The sequence below is a fragment of the Mastomys coucha genome, unplaced genomic scaffold (genome assembly GCF_008632895.1).
Source record: "Mastomys coucha isolate ucsf_1 unplaced genomic scaffold, UCSF_Mcou_1 pScaffold21, whole genome shotgun sequence".
NCBI lineage: Eukaryota > Metazoa > Chordata > Mammalia > Rodentia > Muridae > Mastomys > Mastomys coucha.
Window position 1 is genome coordinate 95,364,203 of NW_022196904.1, and position 19,229 is coordinate 95,383,431.

At 40.4% G+C, this 19,229-nt stretch overlaps 1 protein-coding gene across 1 annotated transcript in view; it reads right to left on the bottom strand.

The window, feature by feature from the left end:
- Window positions 1-5: 5 nt before the first annotated feature.
- The window catches only part of LOC116101335 (interferon-induced very large GTPase 1-like), a gene marked incomplete at its 3' end in the record, with an annotated part of 57,350 nt that continues 38,126 nt past the window's right edge, over window positions 6-19,229 (bottom strand). Inside the window, exon 3 of the mRNA XM_031384922.1 lies at window positions 6-1,032. Coding sequence (XP_031240782.1) covers window positions 6-1,032 — 1,027 coding nt within the window. The remainder of the gene's footprint in view (window positions 1,033-19,229) is intronic.

A 19,229-nucleotide genomic window follows, 5' to 3' on the forward strand; every position in this document is an offset into this window, starting at 1 on the left:
CTGTGCCTCAGTAAGGGGAATCCATCTGGGTGTGTCGTCTGCTCCAGGAGTTCTTCAATACTTTTTAGCTCCTGGAGAGCAGCTTTGGAGAGCTGGAGATGATTGATATGAAAATGGCAGGTGGCCAATGGGATGTAGCTGAACTTGGCTGAGCAGAAATAAGATTGCTCTGAATGTGATTGGTGGATATCCTCAGATTCTCTCTGTTTGTTTTGTCCCATACCAGCTTCTAGACTAAGTCCCCAACCTTCTCCTTTTACCAAGGAGGTTGTACTGAAACCCAGTATCTGTATAGTCTGTGTAAACATGGCTTGTTCTTGAAAAGATGAAAATTCCTTTGTTTTTATCTCCATGACTTGTTCTGGGCCAACAAGTGTGAAGTGCTTAGGAACACTGAGTAGCTCTTCTCTCTTCTGAATCAGGCTTCTTTTGTGGCTGGTCTTATAAATTCCCTGAAGAGCCAACCCTCCAGAAGCCCATCTTACCAGGTCTCTATCTGAGAGGTTTTGACTGTGAGCCAGGGTCTGTTCCATGTGACTGAGATGTCTCTCCATTATTTCAGTGATGTCTTTTAGGGGCACTTCAGGCATTGGCCAGCACTCCTCAGGGATCTCCATTGCTTTCCTCAGCTCTGCTTCTTTTCTCCTCACTGCCTCTTCTCCTCTGTGCTTCCCTTCTAATTGCAAGGCTTTCAGAGCCTGCAATGCCTGTCCTGCCTGCCTCTGCCTGTTCTTTATCATCTCTCCTGGAGTCTCCTGCAGGTCTGCAACACTGTTTGGCTGTGAGAGATCAAGCAGCTTCTCCAGAGCTTTTTTCTCCCATGTGTGTTTTGTCTGGGACTTCAGCTTCTGGAGGTCCCTTTTGTCTAAATATTGTAAGGCCTGGGCAGAGGACACACCCAGGTCTTCCTGAAGCTTAGGCAGCCAGTAGTCAGGAGACAGTCCCACTTCTGTCAGCATCTCCTGGAGATCGTGCCTCCTTCTGCTTCTTAGCTGAGGCTCCTCAGGAATGCACTTTGCTGTTGCCATGGCTCTGTGAGGAACATATTTTAGTTAGTTTTGTCTGTGTAAGACCTTAGGAAGTGTCAGCTTTGTGGCCAGATAAGTAAATTACTAATGTTTCAACTCTGTTAGTCTTTTTCATCTTCTGTAATTGTTCAAGTGTATTTTAAAACAACTGTGTGTGTGTGTGTGTGTGTGTGTGTGTGAGAGAGAGAGAGAGAGAGAGAGAGAGAGAGAGAGAGAGAGAGAGAGAGAGAGAGAGTGTTTATGTGTGTAAAGCCTTTCATTGTTGGTGTTCTCAGCATGACCTGTTCCATTGGATACTATATTGAGTTGCCACTTTGCCTGATTTCATTTATTTTCAAGACAGGTTTTCTTTGTATAGTCCTGGCTGTTCTAGAACCCACTCTGTAGACCAGGCTAGGCCTGAACTTGGAGATCTGCTTGCTTCTTCTTCTTGAGTGCTGGGACTAAAGGTGTGCACCACCATTGCCTGACACTTTGCCAGATTTTTTTTTCCAAAATGTTCATTGTTTAATTTACAGATTGCTTAGAACATAAGATTCTTTTGAAATCAATTTGTTTTGGTTATATTTTTAAACTCTTAGTATGTTTATTTGTTTGTTTTAAAGCTCATTTCCCATATGTACTTTTCCCCCTCAATTTAACAAAGTGCATTCTCTGGTAAAAATTTTTTTTTAAAAATTTAAATGCCTACATTTAAATGAATGATCACTTTAAAAACCCTTTAGATTAAAAAGTGAGGCTTGTAAAGGGAAGGGGAGCTGCAGGCTGCCCTGTCGCCCAGGCTGAGTATTCTAGATGTCTCCTCTGCTTGCAGCCTCACTGCATGGAGCTTACAGAAAGTGGCATTACTAAATATTTAGTTTCACAAACTCTGTAAAAATGAGCTGCTGTGACCTACAAAAAGGTAGGTACATATTTTCACATAATAAAGTATGTTAAAGGATCACATTTACAAAAAGAAGTGTATCCACAGAAGCACTAACTCTTATTTATTATTCTTGTTTTGTTCATATCTTTGAATCATATGAAGGCTATTACTAATGGCATCCACACCTATGTATATAGACACAAATACTCCTCTGTGTCCAATATTTTGTCAATTTTATGGAAATCTCTCCCTCATTGCCTCTATAGTATTCAGTGAGATAAGATTTCACACTTCACTTTCATACTTATTCAAGTTTCCTTTCCTCCTATCATTTTTGCCCTACTGAATTACACTACCTTATGTCTAGGCCAGCAGTGTTCTATTTATTTCTTTTTTTCTCTGAACATAAGCTTGGTATACTACTAATACCTAATCTTCTCTCTTACAATTGCTTTTAATCTCATTTCATTTTGTACTCTCTTGCTATGTGTTCTTTAGATTTTGGCTTCTTTGTATTTTGGCTGGATTGCAATAATAGTTAACCCATTTGCCATGGTTTGAGTGTTTGTCCTCCCTCAAACTCACATTTAGATTCATTTGCCATTGTATAATATTAAGATATGAGGTTTTTTTTTTTAGATATTTTCTTTATTTACATGTAAATTTCTCCATTCCCAGTTTCCCCTCCAAAAAACAAAGAAACAAACAAAAACAACAAAAACAAACCCCTGTTGCCTCCCCCTTCCCTGTGCCTGCCACCCCGCCCTCTCCCACTTTCTGGCCCTGGCACTCCCCTACACTGGGGCACAGAGCCTTCACAGGGCTGAGGTCCTCTCCTCCTACTGATGATCGAATTTGCAATCCTCTACTATACACATGCTACCTGAACAATCAGACCCCTCCATGTGCAGTCTTTGGTTGGTGGTTGAGACACTGGGAGCTCTGAGGGTACTAGTAAGTTCATATTGTTGTTCATCCTTAAGGGCTGCAAACCCCTCAGCTCCATTGGTCCTTTCTCTAACTCCTTCCCTGGGGACCCTGTACTCAGTTTGATGGATGGCTGTGAGCCTCTACATCTGTGTTAGTCAGGTACTGTCAGAGCCTCTCAGGAGATAGCTATATTTAGGCTGGCTTGCCCTTCCTCCAGTCTCTGCTCCATAGTTAATCTCTACAACTCCTTCCGTGGGTATTTGGTTCCCCCTTTTAAGAAGGAATGGAATGTCCACCTTTTGGTCTTCCTTCTTCTTGAGTTCCTTGTGGAATGTGGGTTGTTCTTCCTGTATTCCAAACTTCTGGGCTAATAACCACTTCTCAGAGAGTGCATACCGTGTTTGTTCTTTTGGGATTGAGTTTTATTTATTTATTTTTTATTTTTATTTTATTTTTTTAAAGATAGGATCTCACTCTGGCTGGTCTGGAACTGGTTATGTAGATAAACCTGGTTTTTAATTCAGAGATTCTACCTCCTGAGAAGTGGGATTAGAGGCATATGTTATCATGACTGGCAAGATATTGTACTTTTGAAGGTGAGATTAATGCTGTTATAAAAGAACAAGTTTAACTTCATTTGCTTTTTTTGTACCCTGATGCTGGCTGCCTCCAGGATCTTGAACTTCCTAACCTCCAGGCTGAATTAATCTGTTATGGCAACCTTGAAAGGATGGAGACAGAATTGATACCAGAGAAGTGGAGAGTGGGTTTGACAGAGATGTCAAATTTTACAGATAGCCCTGGAGTTGGACAATAGAGGCTGGAAGGAATTAGATGCATAGGCTATGGAAGCTTATATTTATATGAATAAGAGTTCGGAGACAATTCTGGTGATAGCTCAGAAGAAAAGATTTACAAGACAAGTCTGAATTTTATAGAGATTACCTAAGTGTTAGGATCAGAATGTGGTTAGTTAAAATAATGCTCATGAGGTCTTGGACAAAAAACAAGAGTAAGATATTGGAAAATATCATGGTTTGAATATGATTGGCCCAGGGAGTGGCACTTTTTGGAGGTGTGGCCTTGCTGAATTTGGTGTTTCACTGTGGGCATGGGCTTTAAGATCCTCCTCCTAGTTGTCTGGAAGTCAGTATTATACTAGCAGCCTTCAGATGAAGATGTAGAACTCTCAGCTCTGCCTGCTTCATGCCTGCCTAGATGCTGCCCTGCTTCTAACTTGATGATGTCAGACCGAACCTCTGAGCCTGTATCCAGCCCAATTAAATGTTGTTCTTTATAAGACTTGCCTTGGTCATGGTATCTGTTCACAGCAGTAAAATCCTAACTAAGACAGAAGGCTAGAGGCAGGGATCTACTTGTTCAAAAGTGGCAAGGAATTTAATTGAACTGTGTCCATTATGAAATATATTAGAAAGTAAAACGAAAAATGATTTAAAGATAAAATTTAAGGAAAAGCAGAATTGAAAGTTTTAAAAAATTCTTAGTCTACCTGTGTAAAAAATAAGGAAATATATTTAGGAGAGAAAATCAAAGAAAGAGTCCATCAACCATTTGAAAAAGAAATTAGTATGATAGAAGAAGCTAAATTCTATTTTTCAGATGAGATCAAGCATGTTCAAAGTGGTATAGCTAGCCAGGTGGTGGTGGCACATGCCTTTAATCCCAGCACTTGGGAGGCAGAGGTAGGCAGATTTCTGAGTTCGAGGCCAGCCTGGTCTACAGAGTGAGTTCCAGGACACCCAGGGCTAGACAGAGAAACCCTGTTTCAAAAAAAAAAGTAGTATAGCTATAGACTCACAATTCCATTCTACAAACTCATAGAAAAATGAGATTTTCTTGCCATTCTGATAGCAATAAGAAGTCGGGAGTAGAGTATGAGAGCTATCCATTATATATGGAGTTAGTGACTGTGTAACTGGGCAAGCTCAGTCTCCTTTTACTCTTCTACTTCTCTAACTTCATGGGATGATGTAGCAAGAAAGTATCGACCAGATTCCAGCTTCTTTATCTTAGACTTCCCTATCTCCAGAATTGCAAGCCAGTTTACTTATATTCTCACTATATTATTTTTCTTTCTTGATTTTTAGATGCATTACTAACTTGGATTGTGTCAGTCCCTCTACTCTTTTCTACAATGTGAAAACAATGTGAGACCTTGTTTCAAAAACTTACTAAATCAAGCCAACCAGCCAACAAACAGAAATAAAAGAGATGATGATTCAAGAAAAAAGCAGCTTAAAAATGGTTAGGGAATATTGTGGAATTGGATTACCTTCCTTTGTTCAGTAGAGGTGTTGAAGATAGCCTGTGTTTCTATTGTGGGTCCTTGATCTCTAGAGACAGAGCAACAGATTTTTCCCCCTAATTAGAACTATCTCAGAAAAAATACATACAGACATAAAATAAAATTTACCATGTGGAGGATAGTTTCTAATGCATTTGAATGGAAAAGAACAACCCACTTCTACATAGAAATGGATTATAAAGAATATGACAGGCATGCTTGGACCCTAAAAAAGATAGGGGAGAGATTTTTGTTCACAAGTAGGATGTAAAAGTTCCTTGTCTATAGGCATTTAGAAAGCCACATGTATTCTGAGCGTAAGATTCATACCCAGAAGTTACCTAAGAAGCAAACTGACAATGAATAGGTTAGAAGATACTGGAAAATGATAACACCTGATAATACATTATTATCTAGAATATATAGTGAGCTAAAAATAATCTCAATGTTGAAAGCAAAAATGTGATTCAAAAGTAGTCAATAGGAGGCCTGTGAGATGGCCCAGTCACTAAGGATCTTTGTCACTATCCCTGAGGACCTGAATTTAATCTCTAGGATCTATACTAAGAGAACTATCTCTTATGAGTTGACTCTACCTTTATTTACAATTGCATGTGTACTACATTCTCTCTCTCTCTCCCTCTCTCTCTCTCTCTCTCATAAAAAAATTTGGCAATAGACCTCAGCAAGATGGTTTGACACGTAAAGGTTATTGTTGCTAAGCCTAATGACTTGAGTTCATTGCTGGTAATCCCTGCAAGCTGCCCTCTGACTTCCACTTCTGTGCCATGGCACACAGAACACATTCAAAAAAATCAATCAATAAATGAAGGTAACTTTTTAAAGAACATATACAGATGACTTACAGGACTAGGAAAATCCTTACCCAATATGTTCCTGCACTTTTATCTTTTGTCTTGGTTTCATTTTGTTCTGCAAAATGATCTAATAGGTAGTCAGAACAGTATGAAATCAATTCCCGGGAGGCTAGCTTCTTATGTTGGCACTAGAACCTCAGAGTTTCCTTTTTCCCCACAATGAACACTAGAGAAAATTTTAATTCTTGGGAAGGAGGTGTCTGTTTTTTTAATAGTCTGGTAGCTAAAGACACAAGTTCAAGTTTCTTTAGAATATCTTATCTCTTGCTAGGATAGATGCAAAGGAATAATTGTAGAGTTCTATAATAATAAATGGTGATTTCAATATGATTCTATAGAAAATTATTAAGGAAATAGTGGACCAGAACAACCTCCGTAATCCAGTAAAAGTGAATGTCTACATAATGCTTTCCCCTACAACAAGATACACACTCTTCTATAGGACACATGGACATTTTCCATATGGTAAGCATAAGATAATATCAGTAAATATTAAAAGACTGAAGTAATAAAAGATTATTTTCTCTGATCATAATGGATTGAAATTAGAAATACCAAAAGTTAATTAGGATATTCACAAATGATTAAATTCAAGAACATTTTGTTTAAAAGGCAGGATGTCATCATATAACCTATGATAGCTATTCTTGGCTGTCAACTTGACTTGTCAAGCTCCTGGTATTCTGTCTGGACTCCACCCCTACAGTTACCTGGCAACAGCCAGGTATGCTCCTCCCCACAGTTACCTGGCAATAGCCAGATAGGCCTGACCCACTAAAAAAGGGACTGCTTGCCCCTTTCTCTCTCTCTTACTCTCTTCCTCTTCCTCTTGCCTCTTGTTCCCTTGCACCGCATGCATCTCTTCGCATGCATTCCCTCCCCCACCCCTCCACGTGGTCATGACTGGCCTCTACTTCTCTACTCTCCCCACCTCTCTGCCTTTCTCTTCCTCTACTCCATGACAATAGATACCTTAAAATCATGGACTGCCTCTTCTCATCAGGATCCGCTATGCTGGAGCAATGGAGCAGGTCTTTCTCCAAAAACCTTGTGTCTAATCTCCTGCAGGAGGCCACCACTTGTTCTCAGCCATGGTCTCTACCAAACCAAGCTAGCCGCTGAGCAAGCCACAGACTCTCCTTCCCACATAACCAGCCGGAATTCTCTCCTCCTGCCCCGGGGCCAGAGCCTGCCCGTGGGCCCCCACTCAGTTCTCAGCTCTTCCCCTACATCCAGCAGCGTCTGTAGTGTCCAAGAGCTAGAACCTGCCATCCCTGGCCTCTGTTCAGGCCTGAGGACCCCAGAGCTATCTCTTCCATGGCACCCGGTGGCATCTGTGGTATCCAAGAGTTCCAGCCTTACTCCCACATGTCTGCTGAGACCTCAGATTGTGGTCTGAGGTCAACCCCGGAGTGGGGTCCTGCAGCTTCTCACAGCCTGAAGCCCTATGAACGGTGGCAGGGGCATGTGGTGCTCATCAAACTTCCCATGTCCCGCCTTGCCCAGAGGCCCGAGTCCTGAGCAGGACTCGGGACCCCATTTCAAACCCACATTTATGGAAGGCAGAGGGTTAGTTTTAGAGAGAAGTTATAGATTCTTAGGTCAGAGCTTGAGAGCTGGGGGAAGGGAGGGGGACAAACAAGAGCCCTTGAGTTAGCTCATTGGTATGACTATTAGGACCTGAATTCAAATATTCACCCCCTCCTGCCTGTAAATTTCTGAACATGAGATCCAACATTTCTGTCCGGTCAGATCCTGCACACCATTCTTCTCCAAGGTCAAATAGGATGAGCTCTTCTGCTCTTCTCCTCTACACACCACACCCCTTGATGGAGTCTGGGTCCCACATCCTGTGCCTTTGTTTAGTGTGGCTACTCTAGTGTCACAACTGATCTCTAGGCTTCCATTAAACCCTGCTTTGCCTGCTCCTGACCAGAGGCCTCTCTTACTCCACATTCGACCTCTCCATCCTTGCAATTTTCTCCAGGGTTTTGTAAGGTGAGTCTGACAGTCCATTCCTTCACACACCCTCCCCAACCCTCAGTTTCTAAGTAGGACTTCACTTGTCCAACAGTTATGGCAGCAATTAATAGGTAGGACTCTACAAAACTAAAATGGTTTTGCACTGCTAAAGAAACAATCAGTTGAAGATGAAGCCCACAGAATGAGAGAGAATGTTTGCCAGCTATATATCTTATTGGCTTACAGACAATCACACTTGGCTCCTCCCAGGAGCAACAACAACCTAGGAACAACAACCTAGCAACAGCTTACATTTATCAGGTGCCTCCAGGTGCAAGCAAACCTGGTGTATAAGAGACTGCTCAGCTACTCCATCTCTCTCTCTTCATTCTCTCTCTCTCTCTCTCTCTCTCTCTCTCTCTCTCTCTCTCTCTCTCTCTCCATGAATTCCCTGCTAGCCTTCTTCTTCCTCTCTCTCTCTTCTCTCTTTCTGTCCTTCTTTGACCACTCACTTTCTCTGTCACTAATCCTTTCCAGGTCCCCTTCCCTTCCCCACCAATATAAGTTGTCTTTATATTAGGTCTGTAGCATGGCTGGGTTGTTCAGGGGAACACTTTTCCTTCTGCTGCAATTATACCATCGTTTTATAAAACACAACACATCTGAGTCAAGAAGACAAATAATTTCTTCAAAAAAATGGGCTTGGGATCTGAACAGAGAATTCTCAAAAGAATAAATACAATGACTAAGAAATATAAAAAAAAATATTATCTCTGACAAGTGGGAAACTCAAAACAACTTTGATTATTGTATATCTGTGTATGTAACAGCAATAATAAAGAGGCCATGATTTTGAAAAAGAGCAAGGAGAGATAGATATATGGTAGGGTTTAGAGAAAGGAAAGGGAAGGAGGGAATCATGTAATTTAATTATAATCTCAAAGATGAAAGAAACAACAGCAACAATAAAACAACAACAACAACAACTGACTGAGATTTCATCTTACCCCAGTCAGCGTGGCAATGATTAACAAAGCAAGTTGCAACAAATGTTGGGGATATGGGGAATGAGGACTCTCATTCACTCTTTGTGGGATTGCAAACTGCTCTAGCCACTCTGAAAATCAGTGTGGAAAATCTTCAAGAAGCTAAAAATAAATCATGCAGAAAGGGGACTTTCATTTGCTGTTGTTGTGATTGCAACAATGGTCCAGTCATTCTGGAAATCAGTGTGGAGAAACCTCAAGAAGCTAAAATGAATCTACCATATGAGCCAGCTGTGTCTCTCCTTGCTGTATGCCTGGAGGACTGACACCTACTCCACAGGTAATGGCCCGTTCATTGCATATTGCATATTCATTGCAGCTGTGTTCACAATAGCTAGGAAATGGAAACAACCTAAATATCCTTCAGCCAACAAATAGAAATGAAAATGTGGTACATACACAGTACGGAATACTTTTCAACTATAACGAAAAATAAAATAATAAAACTTTCAGATAAATGAATGGAACTAGAAAAGATCACACTGAGACAAGACCCATAAAGACAAGGAGCACTTATTCTCTCCATTTGAGGTTCCTAGATCCAACTCTTCAGATTGAGTTTATAATCTGGAGTAACTGCTGAAACTGGGAAAATTAAGAGGGATGTGTGTGTGTGTGTGTGTGTGTGTGTGTGTGTGTGTGTGTAGCAAAAGAGAATGGATAGCAAGTAAGGTGCAACTGATCTGAAAGAGGAAATGAGAAAATGTGATGGACTCTAATTTAGGAGAGAAAGGTAAATACAGAAGAATAATGGAGGAGGATAAAATATCAGTATGGCTATCCAAGAAAGTCACAAGGAATCATACCTTTAACTTTCTACTAAGAATACCTATAATACACATAAATCAGGCTATAAATATACATATAGAGTTTAAGTGAAAATTTCCCATCTGGAGTATAAACTGTCTAATAAAAACCCTAACAAAAGGCAAGAGAAGATGAAAAGCACTCTCTAGATCAGGGTTGTCCAAGAGAATCCCAAAACATTATGGGTTATTTTTATTGCCCCTGGTAGCTCCCCATATACTTAGAGGTAGAATATAAGTGCCGATTGCTGAAGATACCATGTCCTTCAAACACAGGGCCCAGAGGACCTGAACTGGATCTGACCTGAAAGCTTCCTCCTTGAGAACTACCTTCCATGTTAGCAGAAGGAGCTATGCAAGCCTTCAAAGGATAGAAGCAACCTAGTTATGATGCCTATGGACCACCACAATAACCAGAATGGCATGAAGGCTGCAAGGTGTGTCACAAATACTTTGTCATAACCAATAACTCTCTAATTGACCTTAAAAACAGCTCAATAAGAGAGAAATCATGCCTGGGACTGGACACCTAGCCAACTAATCAGTATTAATGAAGTCATGGATCTTGGAGACCCTGCAATTGCCACTTTACTAAACCAGCATAATACATAACTACATCCTAAGTATTTGTCCCTATGTTTAGGACATACCCTATACACACATCTAAGGATAGTCTTACTGCTCATCAAGAAAACTCTGTAACAGACTGAGAAAAATACAGAAAACCACAACAAATCAAATAGAAGAATTGTGGAGCTTAGGCCTAACTGATCCATCTACAGTACATCTCCTATACCTAAGGCTCAGGGATCATTGCAGAAGAGGGGATGGAAAATTATAAAAGTAAGATATACATGTATATATAATATTTAACACATATTATCTATATGGTACATAGTATATAATGTGATATACATAAGCTTATCTATGTGCATTTTTACTATATATTACATATAATAACATATATATTATATGTTATATATTTTTTAAATGCAATGTAATGTGACAAGATGGGGTAGAGTACCTTAACAGACCCTATCAAGGTGTTGCCCTGAGGAATAATCACTATGTGACAGGCCTAGTACAAATGGAAGTTTATTGGGGGAAAGGAATTAGAGAGCAGCGCAGGAAAGGGAAGAGGCAGAGAAAGCTGGACAGAGAAGGACAGAAAGAGAGAGAGGGGAAGAGAGGAAGAGGTTGACTGGGAACATGTGAGGTAGAGATAGAGATGTTGGGGGTTTGAGTGAGAGGGAGTGGCATGGAGAGGGATGGAGAGGGGAAGGAGGGGGAAGAGGAGAAGGAGGAGGAGGGGTAAAGGGAACAGGATAGGAAGGGAGAGAGGGGGAATGCAAGGTGAGCAGCCCTTATATGCCTGGCTCCTGGCTCTACCTGGCAGGCAGAGAAGCAAGCTGTTGTTAGGTAGCTGTTTCAGAGGAATCCTAGAATAATTGCTAATATTATGTGTATGTATGTGTGTGTGTGTGTGTGTGTGTGTGTGTGTGTGGTATTTGCACATATATACACAAATGTATAATATATAATATTATAATATACAATATATATATACATAAGCATACACATACATACACACATGCACACACATATAAACAAAGGAAAAGATGCCATGAATTTGAAACAGTAAAAACTAGGTGAATGGGAGGGTTTGGAAGGAGGAAAGAGAATGGGCAAATGATATAATTATATTATAATCTCAAAATACTTTTTCATTTTTTGCTTTTTAATTTAATTAATTAATTTCACACCCAAACACAGTCTCCCCTCCCTCTTCTCATCTTATTTTTTCCCCTTCCCCATCTACTCCTCCTCTGTTTCTCTTCCAAAAAAGGGGTTTCTCCCATGGATATCAATCAGCCATGGTATATCAAGTTGTAGAAAGTCTAGGCATAGGCTCTCCTGCTGAGCCTAGATGAGGCAGCCGAGTAGGAGGAAAGGGCCTTAAAGGCAGGCAACCATCAGAGACAGCCCCACTCCCACTGTTAGGAGTCCTGCATGGAGACCAAGCTACTTCTCAAAATAATCTCAAAATTAGAAAAAAACCCTCAAAAATGAATTGGAAACAAAAATAAAAAGAAAAACAAACAACAAAACAAAAGCTTGACATATTTGCATTTGCCTGTTACCTCAGAATTGAAGAGCAGAGACAAGTAAATCCTAGCATCTAGCTGGCCAGTAGGCCTAGTCAAAGCATCAAATTTCAGTTATTTTCATGTACCATGCATTAGTTTACAATTACTAGTCTCCTTCTAGGAACCTAGCAACATCAACCTAGCAACAACTTACATCACCACCAACAGCCAGGTAGGACTGCTAGGTTACCCCAGCACTCTCTCTCTCTCTCTCTCTCTCTCTCTCTCTCTCTCTATCTATCTATCTATCTCTCACTCTTTCTCTCACGCTCTTAGCTGGGAACCTAAAAAGAGTTTAGAACTCTTCTAAAAATCTCACCCTGTTGTCATTTGTGAAATTTATTCTTTAAGATTACAAATCAGATGACATAGAAGCCACTTGGTCCAGGGTGGCTTTGGTGGCCATTGATGTAGCAATACAAACACTCAACTCAAATAAATATTGAGACCAGGAGTGAGACTGGCTCCCTGGTAGGCAGCCAAATAGGAAGAGATGATAAAGGTGGTGTGTTTCTAAGATGGCTGGCTTCTTCTTTATCCTCTTGACTTGAGAGGAAAGCCTGGCAGTTTAAATCAAAGTCCTTGTAGGCTTTTGTCTCCCACCAGTAGGCCCTGCTGATGGACTGGCTCAACAAATTCAAGGCCTACTCAGGACATGTCACACATCAGTTCTGGGCCAGTCGACCACACTGGCTTTCTTCAAACAGACCAACCCTAAAGTAGGGGAGGAAGAGTTTTCTGTTGCCTCTCATGTCCAGTTCAGCCTCAAGCCTTTGGCGGCTTCTACCAGAGGAGGTCACCTAGGGAATTAAGAGGAAAGACCTTCTGCAGACTATCCGCTTATCTCTGAAAGAAGTTCCCCTAGAAGTTCAGCTGAGATACAGCTAGGCCTGTGACAATACCTATTGCCTGAGGCCGTCTGTAGACATCTGAGCCCTTGGTGATTCCCTCCTGACTCTTCCCTGACTTCTTAATGTTTATGTTATGCAAATGTCATTGTAACCCAGAGATCCAGTTTGGCTCTCTTGTATAAATGCTGAAACCCAAAAGTAAAGTAGCGAGCCTTGATTGGAAACCCTCAACTTGGCTTCGTGTCCTTTTGTTCTCGAACTCTGTGTTTCAGGTTCTCCTTTTCTCCCTTCTGTCAAGAAAGAACCCAGTTCATGAAACTGCGGGACAGTTTCACTTTTCAGAGGCTTTAAAAAAACCTTCGCCCTCAAGAAGACACTGGAGTTTTCAGCTTTCTGAGTCCCCTGCCTGGCTCTGCAGAGGGTCTTTTTTTTTTTTTCTGTTTGCTGTCTGCATGCATTTCCCAAAAACTTTCTCCAACTGCTGCCTGTTGTTGTATGAGGAATTTGGGATTTCTCTTCTGCTACTTGTGCTCAAGAATTTCCCTACCTTTTAATTCTTTAACTGGCAGAAAGTTGAACCTGATCAAGGCCCCTCAACATTCCTTCCCTATTAATATCAGCAATTATGGCCTGAGAACATAGATGCAGGTTACCCAAACTCATGAAGTTTTTATAATAACAGAACGAAAAAAGTCACGAACAGAGGTGTTTTTCAAATGCATTGGTGGAAACATTAAATAGGTAGTCAAAACAGAATGGTGAAATCTCAGGTATAGGCCTCAGATGCTACCTGGTAACTAAGTTTTGATCTATAGAAACTAGGTTTATGTTAATATATTCCAATAAGCTTTTATCTGTTAGTCACAGGAGTTTAGGTCTGATACAGAGATGGAAAAGGCCAATTAGGAGGATAAAGATAGCCCAAGGTAAATTGTAATTAGGCTGTAAACCTGAAACTTCTCAGACTCTCCACAATCACTGAAATACTAATCAGTTAATCAGCCTTCCGGATTTTCTTCTGAGGTTATTGCTTCTTTCTGGAAAATTTTGATCACAATTATCAGGGACTTTATTCCCCAGAACTATTTCTCATTTGAAGTTATAATCTGTTGTTCTTAAGAAACCCTCAAATACATTCACCTGTATCAGTTTGACTATAGTATATGGTAAAACATCGTAAGTTTTGTGTTACTTCCCCCCTTCAGCTCAGCCATTGGATTTCTGGCAGTCTCTGCTTGGAGGCTAACACCTGGGGAGCTAAAATCAAATGCTCTCTGCAGATTGTCAGTTCCTCTTTGAAGAAGCTGTCTGAGCATGCCCACTGCCTGAGTACGCCTGCTGCCTGAAGATCTTCCGAACCTGGGGACTTTGGCACCTGAACCTTTTTTTGCAGTATGCAAATGTTATGTAATCTGGAGATTTGGTTTTGGGTTCTCCTGTGACTATAAAAACCCTGGCTTATTCTAATTAAAGTGAAGTCTTGATTGGGCTATTTCAACTTGATTTTGTGATTTCTCTTTGCATTTCAAACCCTCTATTTCAGGTCCTTTGTTCCCTCCTGGCTGAGAGAACCCAGTTCATGAAACTGCAGGCAGTTTCAGTTTTGCAATAAGAATGCCCAGAATGTATGAGAATATTCCAAAGAAATGCTTCCTTGCCCTGGCTGTCTGGATTGTTGAAACAGAGCACTCCAAGGAATAGGAATTATTTCCAGATCACTTTGCCAGGGAGACTGGAGCCTACACAACTATAAGTCAATGATGAGCAGGGCACATCTTGACCAGGATAGCTAACGCTGGAGGACAATGAGTTTGCAGCCTGGGTTTCATATTGAGAATTTGTCTCAATGCTAACAGTAGAAATTAAGTAACTTTTGTCAACTCTTCCAAAAGTAACTAAAGCTGAACGATTATAGAAAATGATTCTGTGACAGGGCAAGACAGTGCAGAGGTCCCTCCATCTTGTATCCTTGATGAGGCTATTTCACAGTTAACTAGAATTTGTTCTACTTGATTGGGGAATCCCGTGGATAATTTCCCAACTCTATTATAGAACCCTAGCCCAGGATGTCCCAGCTAATTTATCTTAGTTTCTTTTAAACTGCCAGTCCTTCTGGTCTGCCTGTGCCTTGAGCAGACCTTGGGCCCAAACTCCACAGCCAGTCCCACAACACCCAGAGTAAGATCCACTCCCAGGCGCTTGGACATTCACAGGATCATGGGATTAAGAGGAGGACACAACACCTGCCCCAACACCAGAAGTAACTGGGACCAGCGGGATCCAGGAACTCCTCATGACCAGTGGCATGGGTTCCTTCAGTCTAGGCTAGGACTCTGAGCAGACCTTGGGCACGAATTCTGCAACTAGTCCCACAACACCCAGAAGAAGCTCTACTCGAAGGCACTCTAACATGCCCAGGATCATAGGATCAGAGTGGCCTGAGCAGACCTTGGGCGCTAACTCCACAGCCAGTCCCACAACACCCAGAAAAAGCTCCAGTCCCAGGGTTTCTAGCACACTCAGGTCCACAGGATCCCAGGAGCTTGGTCACACTAGGATCTCAGGGTTCCAGAAGCAGCTTGACTCCTAGGAGCTCTGACACACCCAGGATCACAGAATCACAGATACAGCTGAACTCTGAAGAGTTCTGACATAACCAGGATCACAGGAAGGACAGGATCCAGTCAGATCTAGCGAGGGGACTAGAGATAATCAAATGGCTGGAGGTAATCATAAAAACATAAGCAACAGAAACCAAGGTTACTTGGCATCACCAGAACCCAATTCTCCTACCATAGAAAGTCCTGGATACACCATCACACTGGAAAAGCAACATTCAGATAAAAAATCATTTTTCATGATGGTGATAGAGGACTTTAAGAAGGACATAAATAACTCCCTTAAAGAAATATGGGAGAACACAGATAAACAGCTATAAGCCTTTAAGAGAAAACACAAAAGTCCCTTAGAGAATTACAGGAAAACACAATGAAACAGGTGAAGGAAATGAACAAAACCATCCAAGATCTAAAATGTGGAAATAAAAACAATAAAGAAAACACAAAGGGAGACAATGCTGGATTTAGAAAACCTAGGAAAGAGATTGGGAGTCATAGATGCAAGCATCACCAACAGAATACAGGAGATAGAAGAGAGAATCTCAGGTGCAGAAAATACCATAGAAAATATTGACACAACAGTCAAAGAAAAAGCAAAAAGCCAAAAGATCCTAACGCAAAACATCCAAGAAATCCAGGACAAAATGAGAAGATGAAACTTAAGGATAATAGATATAGAAGAGATCGAAGATTCCCAAATCAAAGGGCCAGTAAATATCTCCAACAAAATTATAGAAGAAAACTTCTCTAACTTAAAGAAAGAGATGCCTATGAACATACAAGAAGCCTACAGAACTCGAAGTAGACTGGACCAGAAAAGAAATTCTTCCCGTCACATAATAAAAACACCAAATGCACTAAACAAAGAAAGAATATTAAAAACAGTAAGGTCAAGAAACATATAAAGGTAAACCTATCAGAATTACATAAGACTTCTCACCAGAGACAATGAAAGCTAGAAGATCATGGGCAGATTCCATATAAACCCTAAGAGAACACAAATGCCAGCCGAGGCTACTATACACAGGAAAACTTTCAATTACCATAGACAGAGAAATAGAGATATTCCATGACAAAACCAAATTTACACAATATCTTTCCACAAATCCAGCCCTACAAAAGATAGTAGATGAAAAACTCCAACACAAGGAGGGAAACTACATCCTTGAGAAAGCAAGAAAGTAATCTTCTTTCAACAAGCCCAAAAGAAGATAGCCATACAAACATAATTCCACCTCTAACAACAAAAATAACAGGAAGTAATAATCAGTTTTTCTTTATATCTCTTAATATCAATGGACTTAAATCCCCCCAAAAGACACGGACTAACAGATTGTATACATAAACAGGACCCAGCATTTTGCTGTATACAGGAAATGCACCTTAGTGACAAAAGGAGACACTACCTCAGAGTAACATGTTGGAAAACAATTTTCTAAGGAAATGGTCCCAAGAAACAATCTAGAGTAATCATTCTAATATTGAATAAAATCAACTCTCAACCAAAGGTTATCAAAAAAATATAAGGGTGGACACTTCATACTCATCAAAGGAAAACTCTACCAAGATGAACTTTCAATTCTGAACATCTATGCTCCAAATGCAAGGGCACCCACATTCATAAAAGTAAATTTACTAAAGCTCAAAGCATACATCGCATGCCACACAATAATAGTGGGAGACTTCAACACCCCATTCTCATCAATGAGCAGATCATGGAAATAGAAACTAAACAGAGACACAATGAAACTAACAGAAGTTATGGACCAAAAGGATTTAACAGATATCTATAGAACATTTCATCCTAAAGCAAAAGAATATATCTTATTCTCAGCACCTCATGGTACCTTCTACAAAACTGACCATATAATTGGTCACAAACAGGCCTCAACAGATACAAGAAGATTGAAATAATCCCATTACCATGGATTAAGGCTGGTCCTAAATACCAACAAAAACAACAGAAAGCACACATACACATGGAAGCTCAACACTTTACTCAATGATAACTTGGTCAAGGAAGAAAGAAAGAAATTAAAGGCTTTTTAAGAATTTAATGAAAATGAAGACACATCATACTAAAACTTATGGAACACAATGAAAGCAGTGGTATGAGGAAAAGAGTGGTAGGTGGAGAGAGCTTACAGTAGCAGCTTGACAGCACACCTGAAAGCTCTAGAACAAAAAGAAGCAAATAGCCTCAAGAGGAGTAGATGGCAGGAAACAATCAAACAAAATAGAAACAAAAAGTACTATACAAAAAATCAACAACACCAGGAGCTGGTTCTTTGAGAAAATCAATAAGATAGATAAACCCTTAGCCAGACTAACCAGAGGACACAGAGCAGTATCCAAATTTATAAAATCAGAAATGAAATGAGTGACATAAAAACAAAGTATATCTTACAACAACTATTCTGTTTGATGAATATAAACAGTTGAAAAGATTAAAATAATCTTCTACAAACAAAACAAAACAAAACAAAAACAAAAAAATCTGCATGCTTGTGTAACACCCACCCCCTAGCTACCTGGAATACAGAATTTCAGAGGCTATAAATTGTGTCTGGGTGATCATGTCTCATAAGCTCCGGTAACAGTTGTTGTGTAGTGTGACTTACCAATGAATGGGGCTCTGCTTATATCTGTTTTTGATATTTATTTCAGGCATCAACATACTTTTAGAAATTTTCACTCTAGCAAGAAAAGTCTGTTAACGAATGGACAGATGTACGTGTTATATATTCACTACTCCAGGAGGCAACAGAGATACTCTCATCCCCAAAGCAAATACAAATTTATTTCATACTCCAAAAAGGAATGGGCCACTCAGTGAGGATATAGACTGAAAATAGCTGTTGAACTCAAGGGAAACATAAGAGTCTGTTGTCCCAAATAAAACAAAATAATTGTTGATGGATATCATAACTTCATTAGCCTAAAAAGAAAAAAAAAACCTACTGACATTACTATAACTTTAGAAAAAAGAATTACTCTAAGACCGGAACAGCCAGCCTGGAGGCACAGGCCCCACGAGTACCAGGGGAGCTGCAGGGTGGCAGGGACAGGGTCCTCTCAGCTTCCAAGTGACAGAGGTGGATCAGCATCCTTCTCTGCCCCTTCCCTGCAAGTGGAGGGCCTAGCTCCAGGGAGCACATTAAGCCAGAGACTCAGGTGAGAGCTGCCATTTTCTTTCCAGTGAGTTTCTAAGACTAGAGCAGCCAGCCAGGAGGCACAGGACCCACGAGTTGCAGGGGACTTGCATGGCAGCAGCGACAGGGCAAGCTCTAGTCAGAGACACTATGAACATCTAACACCAAAAATCAAGAGATGGCTAAAGGCAAACACAAGAATCCTACCAACAGAATCCAAGACTACTTGGCTTCATCAGAACCTAGTACTCCCACTGTAGAAAGTCCTGGATATTCCAAAACACTAGAAAAGCAAGAATTGGATCTAAAATCATATCTCAAAATGCTGATAGAGGAACTTAAGAAGGACATGAATAACTCCTTTAAAGAAATACAGGAGAATACAGGTAAAGAGGTACAAGCCCTTAAAGAGGAAACAAAAAAATCCCATAAAGAATTACAGGAGATCATAAGTAAACAAGTAGAAGCACTTAAAGAGCAAACTCAAAAATCCCTTAAGGAATTGCAGGAAAACACAAACAAACAGGTGAAAGAATTGAGTAAAACCACCCAGGACCTAAACATGGAAGTCGAAACAATAAAGAAATCACAAAAAGAAACAACTCTGGAATTAGAAATCTTAGGTAAGAAGTCAGGAA